The 24960-nt window shown below is 60.6% G+C and overlaps 1 protein-coding gene across 7 annotated transcripts in view; it reads right to left on the minus strand.

The window, feature by feature from the left end:
* Window positions 1-24960, minus strand: part of OPA1 (OPA1 mitochondrial dynamin like GTPase) — an 87858-nt gene that overhangs the window by 22991 nt on the left and 39907 nt on the right. For 6 of the 7 annotated variants that reach the window (XM_081953980.1, XM_081953978.1, XM_081953979.1 and 3 more), the window contains 6 exons: window positions 24179-24255; window positions 20744-20909; window positions 20100-20252; window positions 19900-20008; window positions 19678-19757; window positions 19118-19258 (listed from right to left, as the gene is read on the minus strand). In XM_081953980.1, coding sequence (XP_081810106.1) covers window positions 19118-19258; window positions 19678-19757; window positions 19900-20008; window positions 20100-20252; window positions 20744-20909; window positions 24179-24255 — 726 coding nt within the window. The remainder of the gene's footprint in view (window positions 1-19117; window positions 19259-19677; window positions 19758-19899; window positions 20009-20099; window positions 20253-20743; window positions 20910-24178; window positions 24256-24960) is intronic. The other variant, XM_081953977.1, reaches the window with a different exon arrangement.

The following is a 24960-nucleotide window of genomic DNA, read 5'->3' on the forward strand; positions in this document are numbered from 1 at the left end:
CCTGGGACCCCCCCCCCCTGGGCCACAAGGCATGGGTAGGATTGGTTCCTATTCCCCTTGGAGGCCCTTGTGGAATACCCTTCCTCTGCCCTGGGACCCTCCCCCCCTCCCTGGGCACAAGGCATGGGTAGGATTGGTTCCTATTCCCCTTGGAGGCCTTGTGGAATACCCTTCCTCTGCCCTGGGACCCCCCCCCCCTGGGCACAAGGCATGGGTAGGATTGGTTCCTATTCCCCTTGGAGGCCCTTGTGGAATACCCTTCCTCTGCCCTGGGACCCCCCCCCCCTCCCTGGGCACAAGGCATGGGTAGGATTGGTTCCTATTCCCCTTGGAGGCCCTTGTGGAATACCCTTCCTCTGCCCTGGGACCCCCCCCCCCCCCCTCTGGGCACAAGGCATGGGTAGGATGGTTCCTATTCCCCTTGGAGGGCCCTTGTGGAATACCCTTCCTCTGCCCTGGGACCCCCCCCCCCTCCCTGGGCACAAGGCATGGGTAGGATTGGTTCCTATTCCCCTTGGAGGCCCTTGTGGAATACCCTTCCTCTGCCCTGGGACCCCCCCCCCCTCCCCTGGGCACAAGGCATGGGTAGGATGGTTCCTATTCCCCTTGGAGGCCCTTGTGGAATACCCTTCCTCTGCCCTGGGACCCCCCCCCCCTCCTGGCACAAGGCATGGGTAGGATTGGTTCCTATTCCCCTTGGAGGCCCTTGTGGAATACCCTTCCTCTGCCCTGGGACCCCCCCCCTCCCTGGGCACAAGGCATGGGTAGGATTGGTTCCTATTCCCCTTGGAGGCCCTTGTGGAATACCCTTCCTCTGCCCTGGGACCCTCCCCCCCTAGACACAAGGCATGGGTAGGATGGTTCCTATTCCCCTTGGAGGCCCTTGTGGAATACCCTTCCTCTGCCCTGGGACCCCCCCCCCTCCCTGGGCACAAGGCATGGGTAGGATTGGTTCCTATTCCCCTTGGAGGCCCTTGTGGAATACCCTTCCTCTGCCCTGGGACCCCCCCCCCCCCCCCGGGCACAAGGCATGGGTAGGATGGTTCCTATTCCCCTTGGAGGCCCTTGTGGAATACCCTTCCTCTGCCCTGGGACCCCCCCCCTCCCTGGGCAAAGGCATGGGTAGGATTGGTTCCTATTCCCCTTGGAGGCCCTTGTGGAATACCCTTCCTCTGCCCTGGGACCCCCCCCCCCCCGGGCACAAGGCATGGGTAGGATGGTTCCTATTCCCCCTTGGAGGCCCTTGTGGAATACCCTTCCTCTGCCCTGGGACACCCCCCCCCCTGGACACAAGGCATGGGTAGGATTGGTTCCTATTCCCCTTGGAGGCCCTTGTGGAATACCCTTCCTCTGCCCTGGGACCCCCCCCCCCCCTGGGCACAAGGCATGGGTAGGATTGGTTCCTATTCCCCTTGGAGGCCCTTGTGGAATACCCTTCCTCTGCCCTGGGACCCCCCCCCTGGGCACAAGGCATGGGAAGGATGGTTCCTATTCCCCTTGGAGGCCCTTGTGGAATACGCTTCCTCTGCCCTGGGACCCCCCCCCCCCTGGACACAAGGCATGGGTAGGATTGGTTCCTATTCCCCTTGGAGGCCCTTGTGGAATACCCTTCCTCTGCCCTGGGACACCCCCCCTCCCTGGGCACAAGGCATGGGTAGGATTGGTTCCTATTCCCCTTGGAGGCCCTTGTGGAATACCCTTCCTCTGCCCTGGGACCCCCCCCCTGGGCACAAGGCATGGGTAGGATTGGTTCCTATTCCCCTTGGAGGCCCTTGTGGAATACCCTTCCTCTGCCCTGGGACCCCCCCCCCCTCCCTGGGCACAAGGCATGGGTAGGATTGGTTCCTATTCCCCTTGGAGGCCCTTGTGGAATACCCTTCCTCTGCCCTGGACCCCCCCCTGGGCACAAGGCATGGGTAGGATTGGTTCCTATTCCCCTTGGAGGCCCTTGTGGAATACCCTTCCTCTGCCCTGGGACCCCCCCCCCTCCCTGGGCACAAGGCATGGGTAGGATTGGTTCCTATTCCCCTTGGAGGCCCTTGTGGAATACCCTTCCTCTGCCCTGGGACCCCCCCTCCCTGGACACAAGGCATGGGTAGGATTGGTTCCTATTCCCCTTGGAGGCCCTTGTGGAATACCCTTCCTCTGCCCTGGGACCCCCCCCCTCCCTGGGCACAAGGCATGGGTAGGATTGGTTCCTATTCCCCTTGGAGGCCCTTGTGGAATACCCTTCCTCTGCCCTGGGACCCCCCCCCCCCCGGGCACAAGGCATGGGTAGGATGGTTCCTATTCCCCTTGGAGGCCCTTGTGGAATACCCTTCCTCTGCCCTGGGACCCTCCCCCCCCCCTCTGGGCACAAGGCATGGGTAGGATTGGTTCCTATTCCCCTTGGAGGCCCTTGTGGAATACCCTTCCTCTGCCCTGGGACCCCCCCTCCCTGGACACAAGGCATGGGTAGGATTGGTTCCTATTCCCCTTGGAGGCCCTTGTGGAATACCCTTCCTCTGCCCTGGGACCCCCCCCCCCCCCCTGGACACAAGGCATGGGTAGGATTGGTTCCTATTCCCCTTGGAGGCCCTTGTGGAATACCCTTCCTCTGCCCTGGGACCCCCCCCCTCCCTGGGCACAAGGCATGGGTAGGATTGGTTCCTATTCCCCTTGGAGGCCCTTGTGGAATACCCTTCCTCTGCCCTGGGACCCCCCCCCCCCCCCGGGCACAAGGCATGGGTAGGATGGTTCCTATTCCCCTTGGAGGCCCTTGTGGAATACCCTTCCTCTGCCCTGGGACACCCCCCCCCCCCTGGACACAAGGCATGGGTAGGATTGGTTCCTATTCCCCTTGGAGGCCCTTGTGGAATACCCTTCCTCTGCCCTGGGACCCCCCCCCCCCCTGGGCACAAGGCATGGGTAGGATTGGTTCTTATTCCCCTTGGAGGCCCTTGTGGAATACCCTTCCTCTGCCCTGGGACCCCCCCCCCTGGGCACAAGGCATGGGTAGGATGGTTCCTATTCCCCTTGGAGGCCCTTGTGGAATACGCTTCCTCTGCCCTGGGACCCCCCCCCCCCCTGGACACAAGGCATGGGTAGGATTGGTTCCTATTCCCCTTGGAGGCCCTTGTGGAATACCCTTCCTCTGCCCTGGGACCCCCCCCCCTGGGCACAAGGCATGGGTAGGATGGTTCCTATTCCCCTTGGAGGCCCTTGTGGAATACCCTTCCTCTGCCCTGGGACACCCCCCCTCCCTGGGCACAAGGCATGGGTAGGATTGGTTCCTATTCCCCTTGGAGGCCCTTGTGGAATACCCTTCCTCTGCCCTGGGACCCCCCCCCCCTGGGCACAAGGCATGGGTAGGATTGGTTCCTATTCCCCTTGGAGGCCCTTGTGGAATACCCTTCCTCTGCCCTGGGACCCTCCCCCCCTCCCTGGGCACAAGGCATGGGTAGGATTGGTTCCTATTCCCCTTGGAGGCCCTTGTGGAATACCCTTCCTCTGCCCTGGGACCCCCCCCCCCCTGGGCACAAGGCATGGGTAGGATTGGTTCCTATTCCCCTTGGAGGCCCTTGTGGAATACCCTTCCTCTGCCCTGGGACCCCCCCCCCTCCCTGGGCACAAGGCATGGGTAGGATTGGTTCCTATTCCCCTTGGAGGCCCTTGTGGAATACCCTTCCTCTGCCCTGGGACCCCCCCCCCCCCTCTGGGCACAAGGCATGGGTAGGATGGTTCCTATTCCCCTTGGAGGCCCTTGTGGAATACCCTTCCTCTGCCCTGGGACCCCCCCCCCCCTCCCTGGGCACAAGGCATGGGTAGGATTGGTTCCTATTCCCCTTGGAGGCCCTTGTGGAATACCCTTCCTCTGCCCTGGGGACCCCCCCCCCCCTCCCTGGGCACAAGGCATGGGTAGGATGGTTCCTATTCCCCTTGGAGGCCCTTGTGGAATACCCTTCCTCTGCCCTGGGACCCCCCCCCCTCCCTGGGCACAAGGCATGGGTAGGATTGGTTCCTATTCCCCTTGGAGGCCCTTGTGGAATACCCTTCCTCTGCCCTGGGACCCCCCCCTCCCTGGGCACAAGGCATGGGTAGGATTGGTTCCTATTCCCCTTGGAGGCCCTTGTGGAATACCCTTCCTCTGCCCTGGGACCCTCCCCCCCCTAGACACAAGGCATGGGTAGGATGGTTCCTATTCCCCTTGGAGGCCCTTGTGGAATACCCTTCCTCTGCCCTGGGACCCCCCCCCCTCCCTGGGCACAAGGCATGGGTAGGATTGGTTCCTATTCCCCTTGGAGGCCCTTGTGGAATACCCTTCCTCTGCCCTGGGACCCCCCCCCCCCCCCGGGCACAAGGCATGGGTAGGATGGTTCCTATTCCCCTTGGAGGCCCTTGTGGAATACCCTTCCTCTGCCCTGGGACCCCCCCCCCTCCCTGGGCACAAGGCATGGGTAGGATTGGTTCCTATTCCCCTTGGAGGCCCTTGTGGAATACCCTTCCTCTGCCCTGGGACCCCCCCCCCCCCCCCGGGCACAAGGCATGGGTAGGATGGTTCCTATTCCCCTTGGAGGCCCTTGTGGAATACCCTTCCTCTGCCCTGGGACACCCCCCCCCCTGGACACAAGGCATGGGTAGGATTGGTTCCTATTCCCCTTGGAGGCCCTTGTGGAATACCCTTCCTCTGCCCTGGGACCCCCCCCCCCCTGGGCACAAGGCATGGGTAGGATTGGTTCCTATTCCCCTTGGAGGCCCTTGTGGAATACCCTTCCTCTGCCCTGGGACCCCCCCCCCCTGGGCACAAGGCATGGGAAGGATGGTTCCTATTCCCCTTGGAGGCCCTTGTGGAATACGCTTCCTCTGCCCTGGGACCCCCCCCCCCCCTGGACACAAGGCATGGGTAGGATTGGTTCCTATTCCCCTTGGAGGCCCTTGTGGAATACCCTTCCTCTGCCCTGGGACCCCCCCCCCCTGGGCACAAGGCATGGGTAGGATGGTTCCTATTCCCCTTGGAGGCCCTTGTGGAATACCCTTCCTCTGCCCTGGGACACCCCCCCTCCCTGGGCACAAGGCATGGGTAGGATTGGTTCCTATTCCCCTTGGAGGCCCTTGTGGAATACCCTTCCTCTGCCCTGGGACCCCCCCCCCCTGGGCACAAGGCATGGGTAGGATTGGTTCCTATTCCCCTTGGAGGCCCTTGTGGAATACCCTTCCTCTGCCCTGGGACCCTCCCCCCCTCCCTGGGCACAAGGCATGGGTAGGATTGGTTCCTATTCCCCTTGGAGGCCCTTGTGGAATACCCTTCCTCTGCCCTGGGACCCCCCCCCCCCTGGGCACAAGGCATGGGTAGGATTGGTTCCTATTCCCCTTGGAGGCCCTTGTGGAATACCCTTCCTCTGCCCTGGGACCCCCCCCCCCTCCCTGGGCACAAGGCATGGGTAGGATTGGTTCCTATTCCCCTTGGAGGCCCTTGTGGAATACCCTTCCTCTGCCCTGGGACCCCCCCCCCCTCTGGGCACAAGGCATGGGTAGGATTGGTTCCTATTCCCCTTGGAGGCCCTTGTGGAATACCCTTCCTCTGCCCTGGGACCCCCCCCCCTCCCTGGGCACAAGGCATGGGTAGGATTGGTTCCTATTCCCCTTGGAGGCCCTTGTGGAATACCCTTCCTCTGCCCTGGGACCCCCCCCCCTCCCTGGGCACAAGGCATGGGTAGGATGGTTCCTATTCCCCTTGGAGGCCCTTGTGGAATACCCTTCCTCTGCCCTGGGACCCCCCCCCCTCCCTGGGCACAAGGCATGGGTAGGATTGGTTCCTATTCCCCTTGGAGGCCCTTGTGGAATACCCTTCCTCTGCCCTGGGACCCCCCCCCCTCCCTGGGCACAAGGCATGGGTAGGATTGGTTCCTATTCCCCTTGGAGGCCCTTGTGGAATACCCTTCCTCTGCCCTGGGACCCCCCCCCCCCTGGGCACAAGGCATGGGTAGGATTGGTTCCTATTCCCCTTGGAGGCCCTTGTGGAATACCCTTCCTCTGCCCTGGGACCCCCCCCCTCCCTGGGCACAAGGCATGGGTAGGATTGGTTCCTATTCCCCTTGGAGGCCCTTGTGGAATACCCTTCCTCTGCCCTGGGACCCCCCCCCCCCTGGGCACAAGGCATGGGTAGGATTGGTTCCTATTCCCCTTGGAGGCCCTTGTGGAATACCCTTCCTCTGCCCTGGGACCCTCCCCCCCCCCTGGGCACAAGGCATGGGTAGGATGGTTCCTATTCCCCTTGGAGGCCCTTGTGGAATACCCTTCCTCTGCCCTGGGACCCCCCCCCCCCGGGCACAAGGCATGGGTAGGATGGTTCCTATTCCCCTTGGAGGCCCTTGTGGAATACCCTTCCTCTGCCCTGGGACCCCCCCCCCTCCCTGGGCACAAGGCATGGGTAGGATTGGTTCCTATTCCCCTTGGAGGCCCTTGTGGAATACCCTTCCTCTGCCCTGGGACCCTCCCCCCCCCCCCCCAGGGCACAAGGCATGGGTAGGATGGTTCCTATTCCCCTTGGAGGCCCTTGTGGAATACCCTTCCTCTGCCCTGGGACCCCCCCCCCCCTGGGCACAAGGCATGGGTAGGATTGGTTCCTATTCCCCTTGGAGGCCCTTGTGGAATACCCTTCCTCTGCCCTGGGACCCCCCCCCCCTGGGCACAAGGCATGGGTAGGATGGTTCCTATTCCCCTTGGAGGCCCTTGTGGAATACCCTTCCTCTGCCCTGGGACCCTCCCCCCCCCCTGGGCACAAGGCATGGGTAGGATTGGTTCCTATTCCCCTTGGAGGCCCTTGTGGAATACCCTTCCTCTGCCCTGGGACCCCCCCCCCCTGGGCACAAGGCATGGGTAGGATTGGTTCCTATTCCCCTTGGAGGCCCTTGTGGAATACCCTTCCTCTGCCCTGGGACCCCCCCCCCCCTGGGCACAAGGCATGGGTAGGATTGGTTCCTATTCCCCTTGGAGGCCCTTGTGGAATACCCTTCCTCTGCCCTGGGACCCCCCCCCCTGGGCACAAGGCATGGGTAGGATTGGTTCCTATTCCCCTTGGAGGCCCTTGTGGAATACCCTTCCTCTGCCCTGGGACCCCCCCCCCCCTCTGGGCACAAGGCATGGGTAGGATTGGTTCCTATTCCCCTTGGAGGCCCTTGTGGAATACCCTTCCTCTGCCCTGGGACCCTCCCCCCCCCCCCAGGGCACAAGGCATGGGTAGGATTGGTTCCTATTCCCCTTGGAGGCCCTTGTGGAATACCCTTCCTCTGCCCTGGGACCCCCCCCCCCCGGGCACAAGGCATGGGTAGGATGGTTCCTATTCCCCTTGGAGGCCCTTGTGGAATACCCTTCCTCTGCCCTGGGACCCCCCCCCCCCTGGGCACAAGGCATGGGTAGGATTGGTTCCTATTCCCCTTGGAGGCCCTTGTGGAATACCCTTCCTCTGCCCTGGGACCCCCCCCCCCTCCCTGGGCACAAGGCATGGGTAGGATTGGTTCCTATTCCCCTTGGAGGCCCTTGTGGAATACCCTTCCTCTGCCCTGGGACCCCCCCCCCCCCCGGGCACAAGGCATGGGTAGGATTGGTTCCTATTCCCCTTGGAGGCCCTTGTGGAATACCCTTCCTCTGCCCTGGGACCCCCCCCCTCCCTGGGCACAAGGCATGGGTAGGATTGGTTCCTATTCCCCTTGGAGGCCCTTGTGGAATACCCTTCCTCTGCCCTGGGACCCCCCCCCCCCTGGGCACAAGGCATGGGTAGGATGGTTCCTATTCCCCTTGGAGGCCCTTGTGGAATACCCTTCCTCTCCCCTGGGACCCTCCCCCCCCCGGACACAAGGCATGGGTAGGATGGTTCCTATTCCCCTTGGAGGCCCTTGTGGAATACCCTTCCTCTGCCCTGGGACCCCCCCCCCCCCCCGGACACAAGGCATGGGTAGGATTGGTTCCTATTCCCCTTGGAGGCCCTTGTGGAATACCCTTCCTCTGCCCTGGGACCCCCCCCCCCCTCCCTGGGCACAAGGCATGGGTAGGATTGGTTCCTATTCCCCTTGGAGGCCCTTGTGGAATACCCTTCCTCTGCCCTGGGACCCCCCCCCCCCGGGCACAAGGCATGGGTAGGATTGGTTCCTATTCCCCTTGGAGGCCCTTGTGGAATACCCTTCCTCTGCCCTGGGACCCCCCCCCCCTGGGCACAAGGCATGGGTAGGATTGGTTCTTATTCCCCTTGGAGGCCCTTGTGGAATACCCTTCCTCTGCCCTGGGACCCCCCCCCCCCGGGCACAAGGCATGGGTAGGATTGGTTCCTATTCCCCTTGGAGGCCCTTGTGGAATACCCTTCCTCTGCCCTGGGACCCCCCCCCCCCTGGGCACAAGGCATGGGTAGGATTGGTTCCTATTCCCCTTGGAGGCCCTTGTGGAATACCCTTCCTCTGCCCTGGGACCCCCCCCCCCCCCCCCGGGCACAAGGCATGGGTAGGATTGGTTCCTATTCCCCTTGGAGGCCCTTGTGGAATACCCTTCCTCTGCCCTGGGACCCTGCCACCCCCCTGGGCACAAGGCATGGGTAGGATTGGTTCCTATTCCCCTTGGAGGCCCTTGTGGAATACCCTTCCTCTGCCCTGGGACACCCCCCCTCCCTGGGCACAAGGCATGGGTAGGATTGGTTCCTATTCCCCTTGGAGGCCCTTGTGGAATACCCTTCCTCTGCCCTGGGACCACCCCCCCCCCCCCCGGGCACAAGGCATGGGTAGGATGGTTCCTATTCCCCTTGGAGGCCCTTGTGGAATACCCTTCCTCTGCCCTGGGACCCCCCCCCCCCCGGGCACAAGGCATGGGTAGGATTGGTTCCTATTCCCCTTGGAGGCCCTTGTGGAATACCCTTCCTCTGCCCTGGGACCCCCCCCCCCCCTGGGCACAAGGCATGGGTAGGATTGGTTCCTATTCCCCTTGGAGGCCCTTGTGGAATACCCTTCCTCTGCCCTGGGAACCCCCCCCCCCCTGGGCACAAGGCATGGGTAGGATGGTTCCTATTCCCCTTGGAGGCCCTTGTGGAATACCCTTCCTCTGCCCTGGGACCCCCCCCTCCCTGGGCACAAGGCATGGGTAGGATTGGTTCCTATTCCCCTTGGAGGCCCTTGTGGAATACCCTTCCTCTGCCCTGGGACCCTCCCCCCCCCCCCTGGGCACAAGGCATGGGTAGGATTGGTTCCTATTCCCCTTGGAGGCCCTTGTGGAATACCCTTCCTCTGCCCTGGGACCCTCCCCCCCCCCCCCAGGGCACAAGGCATGGGTAGGATTGGTTCCTATTCCCCTTGGAGGCCCTTGTGGAATACCCTTCCTCTGCCCTGGGACCCCCCCCCCCCGGGCACAAGGCATGGGTAGGATTGGTTCCTATTCCCCTTGGAGGCCCTTGTGGAATACCCTTCCTCTGCCCTGGGACCCTCCCCCCTCCCTGGGCACAAGGCATGGGTAGGATTGGTTCCTATTCCCCTTGGAGGCCCTTGTGGAATACCCTTCCTCTGCCCTGGGACCCCCCCCCCCTGGGCACAAGGCATGGGTAGGATTGGTTCCTATTCCCCTTGGAGGCCCTTGTGGAATACCCTTCCTCTGCCCTGGGACCCTCCCCCCCCCTGGGCACAAGGCATGGGTAGGATGGTTCCTATTCCCCTTGGAGGCCCTTGTGGAATACCCTTCCTCTGCCCTGGGACCCCCCCCCCCCTGGACACAAGGCATGGGTAGGATGGTTCCTATTCCCCTTGGAGGCCCTTGTGGAATACCCTTCCTCTGCCCTGGGACCCCCCCCCCCTCCCTGGGCACAAGGCATGGGTAGGATTGGTTCCTATTCCCCTTGGAGGCCCTTGTGGAATACCCTTCCTCTGCCCTGGGACCCTCCCCCCCCCCCCAGGCACAAGGCATGGGTAGGATGGTTCCTATTCCCCTTGGAGGCCCTTGTGGAATACCCTTCCTCTGCCCTGGGACCCCCCCCCCCCTGGGCACAAGGCATGGGTAGGATTGGTTCCTATTCCCCTTGGAGGCCCTTGTGGAATACCCTTCCTCTGCCCTGGGACCCCCCCCCCCTGGGCACAAGGCATGGGTAGGATGGTTCCTATTCCCCTTGGAGGCCCTTGTGGAATACCCTTCCTCTGCCCTGGGACCCTCCCCCCCCCCTGGGCACAAGGCATGGGTAGGATTGGTTCCTATTCCCCTTGGAGGCCCTTGTGGAATACCCTTCCTCTGCCCTGGGACCCCCCCCCCCCTGGGCACAAGGCATGGGTAGGATTGGTTCCTATTCCCCTTGGAGGCCCTTGTGGAATACCCTTCCTCTGCCCTGGGACCCCCCCCCCCCTGGGCACAAGGCATGGGTAGGATTGGTTCCTATTCCCCTTGGAGGCCCTTGTGGAATACCCTTCCTCTGCCCTGGGACCCCCCCCCCCTGGGCACAAGGCATGGGTAGGATGGTTCCTATTCCCCTTGGAGGCCCTTGTGGAATACCCTTCCTCTGCCCTGGGACCCTCCCCCCCCCCTCTGGGCACAAGGCATGGGTAGGATTGGTTCCTATTCCCCTTGGAGGCCCTTGTGGAATACCCTTCCTCTGCCCTGGGACCCCCCCCCCTGGGCACAAGGCATGGGTAGGATTGGTTCCTATTCCCCTTGGAGGCCCTTGTGGAATACCCTTCCTCTGCCCTGGGACCCCCCCCCCCCTGGGCACAAGGCATGGGTAGGATTGGTTCCTATTCCCCTTGGAGGCCCTTGTGGAATACCCTTCCTCTGCCCTGGGACCCCCCCCCCCTCCCTGGGCACAAGGCATGGGTAGGATTGGTTCCTATTCCCCTTGGAGGCCCTTGTGGAATACCCTTCCTCTGCCCTGGGACCCCCCCCCCCCCGGGCACAAGGCATGGGTAGGATTGGTTCCTATTCCCCTTGGAGGCCCTTGTGGAATACCCTTCCTCTGCCCTGGGACCCCCCCCCCTCCCTGGGCACAAGGCATGGGTAGGATTGGTTCCTATTCCCCTTGGAGGCCCTTGTGGAATACCCTTCCTCTGCCCTGGGACCCCCCCCCCCCCTGGGCACAAGGCATGGGTAGGATGGTTCCTATTCCCCTTGGAGGCCCTTGTGGAATACCCTTCCTCTCCCCTGGGACCCTCCCCCCCCCGGACACAAGGCATGGGTAGGATGGTTCCTATTCCCCTTGGAGGCCCTTGTGGAATACCCTTCCTCTGCCCTGGGACCCCCCCCCCCCCCGGACACAAGGCATGGGTAGGATTGGTTCCTATTCCCCTTGGAGGCCCTTGTGGAATACCCTTCCTCTGCCCTGGGACCCCCCCCCCCCCTCCCTGGGCACAAGGCATGGGTAGGATTGGTTCCTATTCCCCTTGGAGGCCCTTGTGGAATACCCTTCCTCTGCCCTGGGACCCCCCCCCCCCGGGCACAAGGCATGGGTAGGATTGGTTCCTATTCCCCTTGGAGGCCCTTGTGGAATACCCTTCCTCTGCCCTGGGACCCCCCCCCCCTGGGCACAAGGCATGGGTAGGATTGGTTCTTATTCCCCTTGGAGGCCCTTGTGGAATACCCTTCCTCTGCCCTGGGACCCCCCCCCCCCGGGCACAAGGCATGGGTAGGATTGGTTCCTATTCCCCTTGGAGGCCCTTGTGGAATACCCTTCCTCTGCCCTGGGACCCCCCCCCCCTGGGCACAAGGCATGGGTAGGATTGGTTCCTATTCCCCTTGGAGGCCCTTGTGGAATACCCTTCCTCTGCCCTGGGACCCCCTCCCCCCCCCCCGGGCACAAGGCATGGGTAGGATTGGTTCCTATTCCCCTTGGAGGCCCTTGTGGAATACCTTCCTCTGCCCTGGGACCCTGCCACCCCCCTGGGCACAAGGCATGGGTAGGATTGGTTCCTATTCCCCTTGGAGGCCCTTGTGGAATACCCTTCCTCTGCCCTGGGACACCCCCCCTCCCTGGGCACAAGGCATGGGTAGGATTGGTTCCTATTCCCCTTGGAGGCCCTTGTGGAATACCCTTCCTCTGCCCTGGGACCACCCCCCCCCCCCCGGGCACAAGGCATGGGTAGGATGGTTCCTATTCCCCTTGGAGGCCCTTGTGGAATACCCTTCCTCTGCCCTGGGACCCCCCCCCCCCGGGCACAAGGCATGGGTAGGATTGGTTCCTATTCCCCTTGGAGGCCCTTGTGGAATACCCTTCCTCTGCCCTGGGACCCCCCCCCCCCTGGGCACAAGGCATGGGTAGGATTGGTTCCTATTCCCCTTGGAGGCCCTTGTGGAATACCCTTCCTCTGCCCTGGGAACCCCCCCCCCCCCTGGGCACAAGGCATGGGTAGGATGGTTCCTATTCCCCTTGGAGGCCCTTGTGGAATACCCTTCCTCTGCCCTGGGACCCCCCCCTCCCTGGGCACAAGGCATGGGTAGGATTGGTTCCTATTCCCCTTGGAGGCCCTTGTGGAATACCCTTCCTCTGCCCTGGGACCCTCCCCCCCCCCCTGGGCACAAGGCATGGGTAGGATTGGTTCCTATTCCCCTTGGAGGCCCTTGTGGAATACCCTTCCTCTGCCCTGGGACCCTCCCCCCCCCCCCCAGGGCACAAGGCATGGGTAGGATTGGTTCCTATTCCCCTTGGAGGCCCTTGTGGAATACCCTTCCTCTGCCCTGGGACCCCCCCCCCCCGGGCACAAGGCATGGGTAGGATTGGTTCCTATTCCCCTTGGAGGCCCTTGTGGAATACCCTTCCTCTGCCCTGGGACCCTCCCCCCTCCCTGGGCACAAGGCATGGGTAGGATTGGTTCCTATTCCCCTTGGAGGCCCTTGTGGAATACCCTTCCTCTGCCCTGGGACCCTCCCCCCCCCCCCCCTGGGCACAAGGCATGGGTAGGATTGGTTCCTATTCCCCTTGGAGGCCCTTGTGGAATACCCTTCCTCTGCCCTGGGACCCTCCCCCCCCCCCCAGGGCACAAGGCATGGGTAGGATTGGTTCCTATTCCCCTTGGAGGCCCTTGTGGAATACCCTTCCTCTGCCCTGGGACCCCCCCCCCCCCGGGCACAAGGCATGGGTAGGATTGGTTCCTATTCCCCTTGGAGGCCCTTGTGGAATACCCTTCCTCTGCCCTGGGACCCTCCCCCCTCCCTGGGCACAAGGCATGGGTAGGATTGGTTCCTATTCCCCTTGGAGGCCCTTGTGGAATACCCTTCCTCTGCCCTGGGACCCCCCCCCCCGGGCACAAGACATGGGTAGGATGGTTCCTATTCCCCTTGGAGGCCCTTGTGGAATACCCTTCCTCTGCCCTGGGACCCTCCCCCCCACCCACCCCGGGCACAAGGCATGGGTAGGATTGGTTCCTATTCCCCTTGGAGGCCCTTGTGGAATACCCTTCCTCTGCCCTGGGACCCTCCCCCCCCCCTGGGCACAAGGCATGGGTAGGATTGGTTCCTATTCCCCTTGGAGGCCCTTGTGGAATACCCTTCCTCTGCCCTGGGACCCCCCCCCCACCCCCCCGGGCACAAGGCATGGGTAGGATTGGTTCCTATTCCCCTTGGAGGCCCTTGTGGAATACCCTTCCTCTGCTCTGGGACCTCCCCCCCCCCCGGGCACAAGGCATGGGTAGGATTGGTTCCTATTCCCCTTGGAGGCCCTTGTGGAATACCCTTCCTCTGCCCTGGGACCCTCCCACCCCCCTGGGCACAAGGCATGGGTAGGATTGGTTCCTATTCCCCTTGGAGGCCCTTGTGGAATACCCTTCCTCTGCCCTGGGACCCTCCCCCCCCCTGGGCACAAGGCATGGGTAGGATTGGTTCCTATTCCCCTTGGAGGCCCTTGTGGAATACCCTTCCTCTGCCCTGGGACCCCCCCCCCTCCCTGGGCACAAGGCATGGGTAGGATTGGTTCCTATTCCCCTTGGAGGCCCTTGTGGAATACCCTTCCTCTGCCCTGGGACCCCCCCCCCCCCCTGGGCACAAGGCATGGGTAGGATTGGTTCCTATTCCCCTTGGAGGCCCTTGTGGAATACCCTTCCTCTGCCCTGGGACCCCCCCCCTGGGCACAAGGCATGGGTAGGATGGTTCCTATTCCCCTTGGAGGCCCTTGTGGAATACCCTTCCTCTGCCCTGGGACCCTCCCCCCCCCCTCTGGGCACAAGGCATGGGTAGGATTGGTTCCTATTCCCCTTGGAGGCCCTTGTGGAATACCCTTCCTCTGCCCTGGGACCCCCCCCCTGGGCACAAGGCATGGGTAGGATGGTTCCTATTCCCCTTGGAGGCCCTTGTGGAATACCCTTCCTCTGCCCTGGGACCCCCCCCCCCTGGGCACAAGGCATGGGTAGGATTGGTTCCTATTCCCCTTGGAGGCCCTTGTGGAATACCCTTCCTCTGCCCTGGGACCCCCCCCCCCTCCCTGGGCACAAGGCATGGGTAGGATTGGTTCCTATTCCCCTTGGAGGCCCTTGTGGAATACCCTTCCTCTGCCCTGGGACCCCCCCCCCCCCGGGCACAAGGCATGGGTAGGATTGGTTCCTATTCCCCTTGGAGGCCCTTGTGGAATACCCTTCCTCTGCCCTGGGACCCCCCCCCCCTCCCTGGGCACAAGGCATGGGTAGGATTGGTTCCTATTCCCCTTGGAGGCCCTTGTGGAATACCCTTCCTCTGCCCTGGGACCCCCCCCCCCTGGGCACAAGGCATGGGTAGGATGGTTCCTATTCCCCTTGGAGGCCCTTGTGGAATACCCTTCCTCTGCCCTGGGACCCTCCCCCCCCGGACACAAGGCATGGGTAGGATGGTTCCTATTCCCCTTGGAGGCCCTTGTGGAATACCCTTCCTCTGCCCTGGGACCCCCCCCCCCCCCGGACACAAGGCATGGGTAGGATTGGTTCCTATTCCCCTTGGAGGCCCTTGTGGAATACCCTTCCTCTGCCCTGGGACCCCCCCCCCCTCCCTGGGCACAAGGCATGGGTAGGATTGGTTCCTATTCCCCTTGGAGGCCCTTGTGGAATACCCTTCCTCTGCCCTGGGACCCCCCCCCCCCGGGCACAAGGCATGGGTAGGATTGGTTCCTATTCCCCTTGGAGGCCCTTGTGGAATACCCTTCCTCTGCCCTGGGACCCCCCCCCCCTGGGCACAAGGCATGGGTAGGATTGGTTCTTATTCCCCTTGGAGGCCCTTGTGGAATACCCTTCCTCTGCCCTGGGACCCCCCCCCCCCCCGGGCACAAGGCATGGGTAGGATTGGTTCCTATTCCCCTTGGAGGCCCTTGTGGAATACCCTTCCTCTGCCCTGGGACCCCCCCCCCCCCTGGGCACAAGGCATGGGTAGGATTGGTTCCTATTCCCCTTGGAGGCCCTTGTGGAATACCCTTCCTCTGCCCTGGGACCCCCTCCCCCCCCCCCGGGCACAAGGCATGGGTAGGATTGGTTCCTATTCCCCTTGGAGGCCCTTGTGGAATACCCTTCCTCTGCCCTGGGACCCTGCCACCCCCCTGGGCACAAGGCATGGGTAGGATTGGTTCCTATTCCCCTTGGAGGCCCTTGTGGAATACCCTTCCTCTGCCCTGGGACACCCCCCCTCCCTGGGCACAAGGCATGGGTAGGATTGGTTCCTATTCCCCTTGGAGGCCCTTGTGGAATACCCTTCCTCTGCCCTGGGACCACCCCCCCCCCCCGGGCACAAGGCATGGGTAGGATGGTTCCTATTCCCCTTGGAGGCCCTTGTGGAATACCCTTCCTCTGCCCTGGGACCCCCCCCCCCGGGCACAAGGCATGGGTAGGATTGGTTCCTATTCCCCTTGGAGGCCCTTGTGGAATACCCTTCCTCTGCCCTGGGACCCCCCCCCCCTGGGCACAAGGCATGGGTAGGATTGGTTCCTATTCCCCTTGGAGGCCCTTGTGGAATACCCTTCCTCTGCCCTGGGAACCCCCCCCCCCTGGGCACAAGGCATGGGTAGGATGGTTCCTATTCCCCTTGGAGGCCCTTGTGGAATACCCTTCCTCTGCCCTGGGACCCCCCCCTCCCTGGGCACAAGGCATGGGTAGGATTGGTTCCTATTCCCCTTGGAGGCCCTTGTGGAATACCCTTCCTCTGCCCTGGGACCCTCCCCCCCCCCTGGGCACAAGGCATGGGTAGGATTGGTTCCTATTCCCCTTGGAGGCCCTTGTGGAATACCCTTCCTCTGCCCTGGGACCCTCCCCCCCCCCCAGGGCACAAGGCATGGGTAGGATTGGTTCCTATTCCCCTTGGAGGCCCTTGTGGAATACCCTTCCTCTGCCCTGGGACCCCCCCCCCCCGGGCACAAGGCATGGGTAGGATTGGTTCCTATTCCCCTTGGAGGCCCTTGTGGAATACCCTTCCTCTGCCCTGGGACCCTCCCCCCTCCCTGGGCACAAGGCATGGGTAGGATTGGTTCCTATTCCCCTTGGAGGCCCTTGTGGAATACCCTTCCTCTGCCCTGGGACCCTCCCCCCCCCCCCCTGGGCACAAGGCATGGGTAGGATTGGTTCCTATTCCCCTTGGAGGCCCTTGTGGAATACCCTTCCTCTGCCCTGGGACCCCCCCCCCCCCCCGGGCACAAGGCATGGGTAGGATTGGTTCCTATTCCCCTTGGAGGCCCTTGTGGAATACCCTTCCTCTGCCCTGGGACCCTCCCCCCTCCCTGGGCACAAGGCATGGGTAGGATTGGTTCCTATTCCCCTTGGAGGCCCTTGTGGAATACCCTTCCTCTGCCCTGGGACCCCCCCCCCCCGGGCACAAGACATGGGTAGGATGGTTCCTATTCCCCTTGGAGGCCCTTGTGGAATACCCTTCCTCTGCCCTGGGACCCTCCCCCCCACCCACCCCGGGCACAAGGCATGGGTAGGATTGGTTCCTATTCCCCTTGGAGGCCCTTGTGGAATACCCTTCCTCTGCCCTGGGACCCTCCCCCCCCCCTGGGCACAAGGCATGGGTAGGATTGGTTCCTATTCCCCTTGGAGGCCCTTGTGGAATACCCTTCCTCTGCCCTGGGACCCCCCCCCCACCCCCCTGGGCACAAGGCATGGGTAGGATTGGTTCCTATTCCCCTTGGAGGCCCTTGTGGAATACCCTTCCTCTGCTCTGGGACCTCCCCCCCCCCCGGGCACAAGGCATGGGTAGGATTGGTTCCTATTCCCCTTGGAGGCCCTTGTGGAATACCCTTCCTCTGCCCTGGGACCCTCCCACCCCCCTGGGCACAAGGCATGGGTAGGATTGGTTCCTATTCCCCTTGGAGGCCCTTGTGGAATACCCTTCCTCTGCCCTGGGACCCTCCCCCCTCCCTGGGCACAAGGCATGGGTAGGATTGGTTCCTATTCCCCTTGGAGGCCCTTGTGGAATACCCTTCCTCTGCCCTGGGACCCTCCCCCCCCTGGGCACAAGGCATGGGTAGGATTGGTTCCTATTCCCCTTGGAGGCCCTTGTGGAATACCCTTCCTCTGCCCTGGGACCCTCCCCCCCCCTGGGCACAAGGCATGGGTAGGATTGGTTCCTATTCCCCTTGGAGGCCCTTGTGGAATACCCTTCCTCTGCCCTGGGACCCCCCCCCCCCCCTGGGCACAAGGCATGGGTAGGATTGGTTCCTATTCCCCTTGGAGGCCCTTGTGGAATACCCTTCCTCTGCCCTGGGACCCTCCCCCCCCCTGGGCACAAGGCATGGGTAGGATGGTTCCTATTCCCCTTGGAGGCCTTTGTGGAATACCCTTCCTCTGCCCTGGGACCCCCCCCCCCGGACACAAGGCATGGGTAGGATGGTTCCTATTCCCCTTGGAGGCCTTTGTGGAATACCCTTCCTCTGCCCTGGGACCCTCCCCCCCCCTGGGCACAAGGCATGGGTAGGATTGGTTCCTATTCCCCTTGGAGGCCCATGTGGAATACCCTTCCTCTGCCCTGGGACCCTCCCCCCCCCCCCCCCCGGGCACAAGGCATGGGTAGGATTGGTTCCTATTCCCCTTGGAGGCCCTTGTGGAATACCGTTCCTCTGCCCTGGGACCCTCCCCCCCCTGGGCACAAGGCATGGGTAGGATTGGTTCCTAACCGTAACCCTTCCTCTGCCCAGAGCAAAACGAGAGTAACCCCTGCTGCCCTTTGCCTCTCCTCTCCTCTCGCCTCTGGGATTGAGGGCTTTCTCCTCGGAGCCACGGGGGGGGGGGGCAGGGGGGGATCTGGGAAAGTCCTGGAGGTCCTGAGCTTTAGGAAGGAGTGCTGACACACCCGGCAGGAAGGGAGAGGGAGGGAGGTGCGGGTGGGTGTGGAGACCCTCTTCCTCCTTAGGTGAGAGCGTTTTCCTCAGCTATCAGGGTCCAATGGCCGGCATGGGAACTGCTAAGCCCACACAGGGGAAGCCAGTCTGGGTCGTAACAAAATCACAGAGTTGGAAGGGACCCTGGAGGTCTTCTAGTCCAGCCTCCTGCTCAAGCAGGAGACCCTCTACCATGCCAGACAAAGGACTGTCCAGTCTCTTCCACTAACTCTATCTGTTCCTGGTCCCTTCTATCTCCAAAGGCTCCAGGCAAGGTTTCCCATGACCGGCCGTGCCGGATTCCCCCCCACCCCCACCCCCTGCTCATCTCTGTTTCTTAGCCAAGGGAGCCAGAATTGTCCACAGAGCCCTTTTGTGGCTGTGCATTGAGGCACACAGAGCACTAAGACCTTCCCACCAAAGTGGTACCTATTTATCTGCTCACTTTCAGGCTTCTGAACCGCTAGTGGGCAAGAATTGGGGGGGGGGGAAGAGAAACTCTAGCTCACCCCATCGTGTGGGCCTGGGTCTTGAACCTGTCAGCTTCCCAGCTGAGGTGAGAAGTTCGTCCTCTTTAACCACTGAGCCACCAGGCCCTTAACAGATCCTGGGCTCCTCCCACCTGGGCAGCCCCTTGGCCTCCAGGACAGGGGCCTCCAACCTTGGCCAATTTAAGCCTGGAGGACTTCAACCCCCAGATTTGCTGGCGGGGGAATTCTGGGAGTTGAAGTCCACCAGGCTTAAAGTGGCTGAGTTTGGAGGCCCCTGCTTCAGGGGACCAGACTTGGCAGGGAGCGCATCTCTTCCTCAAAGCCCACCCTTCCCGCCTCTTGGGGGTCCCAAAAAAGGTCGCAAAACGAGATGCCTTACCAAGCAGGGGTCCACCGCCACCCCTCGGGCCTCCAGATTCTTCCGGACGGTGGTGACCTCGTCGTTGGCCAGGTAAGCTGGATGCTCCTCGTCGCATTTCATCATCTTCTCCAGCTCCTTTTTGGTTTCATTGCGGATGTTCTGGCATGCAAGGGACGGAAGAGCATTTCCTCAATGGCCCCAAGCATTTCGGTTGCTCCAGATGGGACCCTCCAAACACACACACACCCAGCCTTCCCCTGGGCTTCTGACCCCGGCACAGGCCAGAGGGGAGGACAGCCGCTCAGAGGCCTTCGGGAAGTCCCCCCCAAGCCCTCCGCACTGGGGGAGGAAGGTAAGTACTGCACAGAGGGAGGGAGGCTGAGGCTGAAGGCCCCACCTCCAGTGTGATGCCCTCTAAGGGAGGTCCAGGAGAGAAGGCGGGGGAAGCCTGTTCCCCAAGGGCCCAGGAGCCAGAGGGAAGGCCGCCCTCCGAGAGGCGTGGCTCGCACAGCCGGTCCCCCTTCAGGGTCTGCTGTAGCTGGCCACGATCGGGGAGGAAGAGTTGAGAGCCACTTTACCTGCTCTTTGGTGCAGGTCACCCAATACAGCCACCTTTTCCTCCAGTCCGGGCCCACCATGTCTTCAATGACGGATTCCGCTAGGCAGAAGTGAGACATGGCCCTCCTCAGTCCCGGAGTCCAGAAGCAGGATAGAAGGGGCGCACAGCCACATCCCAGAGTGGGCTGCCAAGGAGGGAGGGAGGGAAGGATGCATGGAGGGAGGGAGGGAGGGGCACTCACTGTCCTTCAGGCGACTCTGCAGGGTCTCCTCCATGAACTGAATGGCGGCGTCCCACTGCTGCTTGTCGGAGATGGACCTGTCCTCCAGGGCGTTGTGCTGGATCACCCTCTGGCGAGGCAGAGCCCAGGCATCAGGAGGGGCCCCATTCCCCACCCACCCACCCACCCCCGGCCCAAGGGAGTGGGGGAGGGAGCCCTACCAGGCTGTCCTCCGCTCGCTCGTTCCACTTGTGCCGCTTGATGCTCTCCTCCTTCACGGCCTGCTTCAGCTTGTCGAAGATGTCATCGTGCTCCTTGCCCTTCTGCTCGGTCATGAAGCGAGAGAACTCCTCCTGCAGGGTCTCCCAGGCTACCTGCCCAGGGGTAGGAAGGGCACAATAACCAACGGCAGGCAAGGCACCCTTCCCCTGCCATGCGCCCTCGCGATCTTGAGTCCCCATCTTCTCCAGGCGTGGACCACGAGGGCCCCTCTGAGACAAAGCCTCTGGATGGGAGCTTGAGAGGGGAGTGGGATCTGTCCCCCCCCCCCCCCCCCCGTTTGCCCCGGCCTCCTGTTCAGTGGAAGTTGCAGAAGGAAGGATTCTCCAGGCAGGTCCTCTGCAGCAGAGGCCTTAAGACTTGCCGACTTCAGCTCCTAGAATTCCTCAGTCAGCCTCCGTGCCCAAAACCTCAGATCCGCCTTTTTCCTTTCTTGTCACCAGTTGGCTTTGGTAAAACCATACCTTTTGCTCCAAAAGCAGCCGAAGGCTCTTCTTTCCCGGGCACAGAAGGGCAACCTCCTCTGCTCCTCAGCTTCGGGCGAGCCTAAGGAGAAGGGATTTCCCTGGGGTCGGCCGCAACTCACCTCCACGGCCTTGTTGGGCAACTGCTTGTCCGTCCACTGCTTCAGCCTGATGTCCACGGTGGTGTTGAAGGTGCCGGCGTTCAGAGACTGGGCTGCTGGAAGGTAGATGTTCTCGATCACGTGAGTCGACACTCTCTCCCATAAGGTCCTCTGGAGGATTTCCTCCCTGGGAGGGAAAGGCAGGAAGGGATGAAGACAGCGCCAGGAAAAGAGGGCAGGAAGTTTCCATCGGCTGCCTAGATAATAATAATAATAATAATAATAATAATAATAATAATAATAATCGCCAGCAGAGTCCGATAGTGCAGGTGGTCCTCGGCTTACGGACATAATGGAGGCCAAAATTTTCATTGCTAAGCAAAAGGATTGTTAAGAGAGTTTTGCTCCATTTTACAACCTTTCTTGCCACACTTATCAAGTGAATCAATGCGGTTGTTAAGTTAGTCACTCGGTTGTTAAGTGAATCTGTCTTCCCTATTGACTTTGCTGGTCAGAAGGTCTCAAACGAGGTTCGGACGTCCCCAGGACACTGCAACCGTCATAAATACGAGTCAGTTGCCAAGCGCCTGAATTTTGATCATGTGACCACGCGGATGCAACACCGGTTGAATTTGTGAGAAACGGTCAGAAGTCACTTTTTTCAGTACCGTTGTAATTTTGAACTGTTGTAAGACGAGGACCTCCTGTATACCTTCTGCTTACAAAGGAAACTCCACAGCAGCTCAAAATACTTCATAGTATCCACTCCAGAAGACACGAGGAGGATGGGAAGCGATCCAAAAGGCAATCTTACTTCCTTTATTATTCTTGCAATAGATTTGTCCACGTGGATAAGTTTTTTTGTCTTTTGTTCTTTTCAATTCATTTTTTTAAATGATCTGTCTAGCTTTGTTTTCTCTGTGTTAATTTTTCCTTTCAGATTTTGTATTTTAATCTTTTGAATAAAATAAAAAATGAATTAAAAAACAGAAAACGGGAAGTTAAAAGCCCCCCTTACTTCATTTTCTAAGAATCTCTTTGTCTTTTGGTATAACTATCTTCTGAAACTGAGACACAGTAAATTAAATTTCAGCTTGCAAACCAAACTCCTTGTGCTCTGGTATAAACACACGGTTCCATTTAAATGGCCACATTAACGAACAAAATTAATATCGCTGCAATGTAAGCAAAATTATCCCACGGACTCCAGGAGCCTCGACTCCCTTTGGGGCAGGAATGTAGCCACGACCCCAACCCAACCCAAAAGCTGTGGCGACTTCAGGCGCCTCCCATGAAAAAACGATTCAGGGAACGGTGCTGTGTGGGGATTTGTGTGGGGATTTGTGTGGGAATGCTGGGAATTGAAGTCCACCAGTGCTGAAGCGACCAAGGTTGGAGCCTCTGACATAGAGTAAGGTCTGAGAGGATGGATAACACACGAGAAAGCAAGGCGCAAAGCAACAAGACAGGATTCTGAGGACAGGGAATTTGGAATCCAAGGAGGAAGAACTCCGGGGATTGGTAGGGTGGGAAGAAGGGAAGGCTTGGGAGTCCCGAAGGGCTCCTTGTGCCAAAGGGAAAAGGATGGGGGAGGTGGTGGGAAAGAAAGGGATTGTCTGGTGAGGGAAGCCGTTCAAAGCTCTGAGATCCTGCTGAAGCCAGGCCAAAGGGGGGGGGGGGAGGGAGGAAAGAGGCCCAGGTGGGCTCCAACCGGCTTTAGGAGCTTGAAAAGGATCCGGAGGAGCCTTTAGAGAATACAAGTTGGAAAGGCCTGGAAACTGAAAGCAGACGTTTCCCTCGCCTTTGGCCAAAAGATGCTCGTGCCAAACCAGACTCATCGGCTCAAGGACAGACCCACAAGTATGCACACAGGCACACACACACACACACACACACACACACACACACACACGGCATCTTGCTGCTGGGGGCCTGTAGACCCGTCAAGCGAGAGGGGGATCCAACGTGTGTTGGGGGTCTTGTAACTGTCGTTGCTTTGCTATTCCTCAAGGCAATGTTCTCACATGAGGAAAGCAGGAACAAAATATGCCCCGGGGGGGGGGGGGGGGACGAAATGTCCTCATCAAAAGAAGGACTGGGGGGACGGGGGGAGGGGGGACAGGATAGCAGCCTCCTGATATTTGAGGGGGTGTTGTAAAGAAGAGGGGGGGGTGTCAACGTATTCTCCGAAGCACCTGAGGCCAGGACGGGAAACAATGGGGTGTGTGTGTGAAACCAGTCAAGGAGAGAAGCATCCTGGAACTAAGGAGAAACTTCCTTGACCGTGAGAACCATTGCCCAGCGGAAGAGAAGTGGCCTTCAGAGGTTATGGGCACTCCAACAATGGAGCCTTTTAAGAAGAAATTGGACGGCCAAGTGTCTCAAACGGCAGAGGGCAGCCGTCACCAACTGGAGGTCCGTGAGAAAATTTTGGTGGTGCGCACAAAAATTATTTGCCTTTTTAATATTATTTTATGCACCAAATACTATTTATCTTTTGAACCAATCCATATTAGTGGTCTGCGGGTTGTAAAAGCATGAATTTGGTGGTCCCTGAGGTCCAAAGGGTTGGTGACGCCTGGTAGAGGGTCTCCTGCTTGAGCATGGGGCTGGACTAGAAGGCCTCCAGGGCCCCTTCCAACTCTGTTATTCTGTAAGGGTCTCCTGCTTAAGAGGGGGCTGGACTAGAAGGCCGCTAAGGCCCCTTCCAACTCTGTTATTCTGTAAGGGTCTCCTGCTTAAGCAGGGGGCTGGACTAGAAGGCCTCCAGGGCCCCTTCCAACTCTGTTATTCTGTAAGGGTCTCTTGCTTAAGCAGGGGGCTGGACTAGAAGGCCTCCAGGGCCCCTTCCAACTCTGTTATTCTGTAAGGGTCTCCTGCTTAAGCAGGGGGCTGGACTAGAAGGCCTCCAGGGCCCCTTCCAACTCTGTTATCCTGTTAAAAGTCAGAGCCCCCCCCGCCCCCCAAATCCCCAACCTATCCTCCCGACACCTCAGCAGCCACGGCAGGGATTCCCGAGACCCCAAACCAGGAGACTCCAACACCTGGCTCTTCATCCATCCTCTCTCCGGCAGCCCCTGGCTTCCACACGGCCCAGGGGAGGCGCTTTGGAAGCCTCTGCCTGCTGACGGAGGGAAGATTCCTTGGGCGGCCAGACCCACCTGTCTTCCATTCAGAATATTTACAACTTTGGACAACTGTGTTCTCCCCCCCCCCCCCCCTCAGCTGCTTTCACTCACTCTTGGCCCAAGGACAATCCACGCAGGCCCTGTTTTCTCCTGGGGGGGGGGGAGGAAGGGGCTGCAGAACAGCTGGGGAGGGGGGCTCCCAACTGACTTAGACACGGAGGCCCATCAACGCTTGATGGTCCAAAGGGAGAATTCGAAGCAGCCCATCCTAAGCTCAGCACACCCCAGCTACGTCCCTCACCCAAACGGAAGAAATCAAGTACGGTACCAGTGCTTGGGGGTCACCTGGCTCAAGCTTATGACTTCGTCCAGGATTTCGTTCTTGGCTTTTTCAAACAGCTCGTTCTGGAGAGAGAGAGAGAGAGAGAGAGAGAAAAGAGAGGGTGTTACTGAACGTGGGAAGGGGGACGAATCAGGTGCCCAAAGAGGCCCAGTGGATTTCTTCCAACAGATCCCTCAGCAAGGGGAACATTCTCTGGAGTGGACCCTCTCTTGGGGTCTTAGATCCTCCACTGGGGACCCTGAATCACCTCCCCCCCCCCCCCTCAGGTGCCTCCTTTAGGCAGGGCCAAGGCCAGCAGCAGCAGCAACAGCCCTGCCTCTCTCTCCAGTTTGGAGAACCGGTAACTGCCACCACCTCTGACTGCCCCCCCCCCCCCGCCCTAAACTCTGCTTCCCAAGTCCCAGCTGATGGGGAGGGAGTGGGGATTTTGCAGTATCCTTCCCCTGCCACGCCCACCAAGCCACGCCCACAGAACCAGTCGTTTTTTAAAAAAAATGAATCCCAGCATTACTGTCCACCCCCATCCACCTGCTCCTTTCAAAGCAGGCACCTCCATGCCTGGACTCAGCTGGGCCTTTTCTACGGGGCGTGCGTGTGTGTGTGTGTGTGTGTGTGTGTGTGTGTGTGTGCGTGTGTGAAACTACGCAGACAGCAGTCCCAGGTCCGTGACTGAGGCCAGTGCTGGAGTCCAGCTGAGCAGGCTCTTTTTTTTTTTTTTTTTTATTAAAAGAGTTTTGTACAAACAAATTTTCCCCCTTTTCACCCCC

Source organism: Natrix helvetica (genome assembly GCF_964273705.1).
Source record: "Natrix helvetica genome assembly, chromosome: 5".
In the NCBI taxonomy this organism is placed as follows: Eukaryota; Metazoa; Chordata; class Lepidosauria; order Squamata; family Natricidae; genus Natrix; species Natrix helvetica.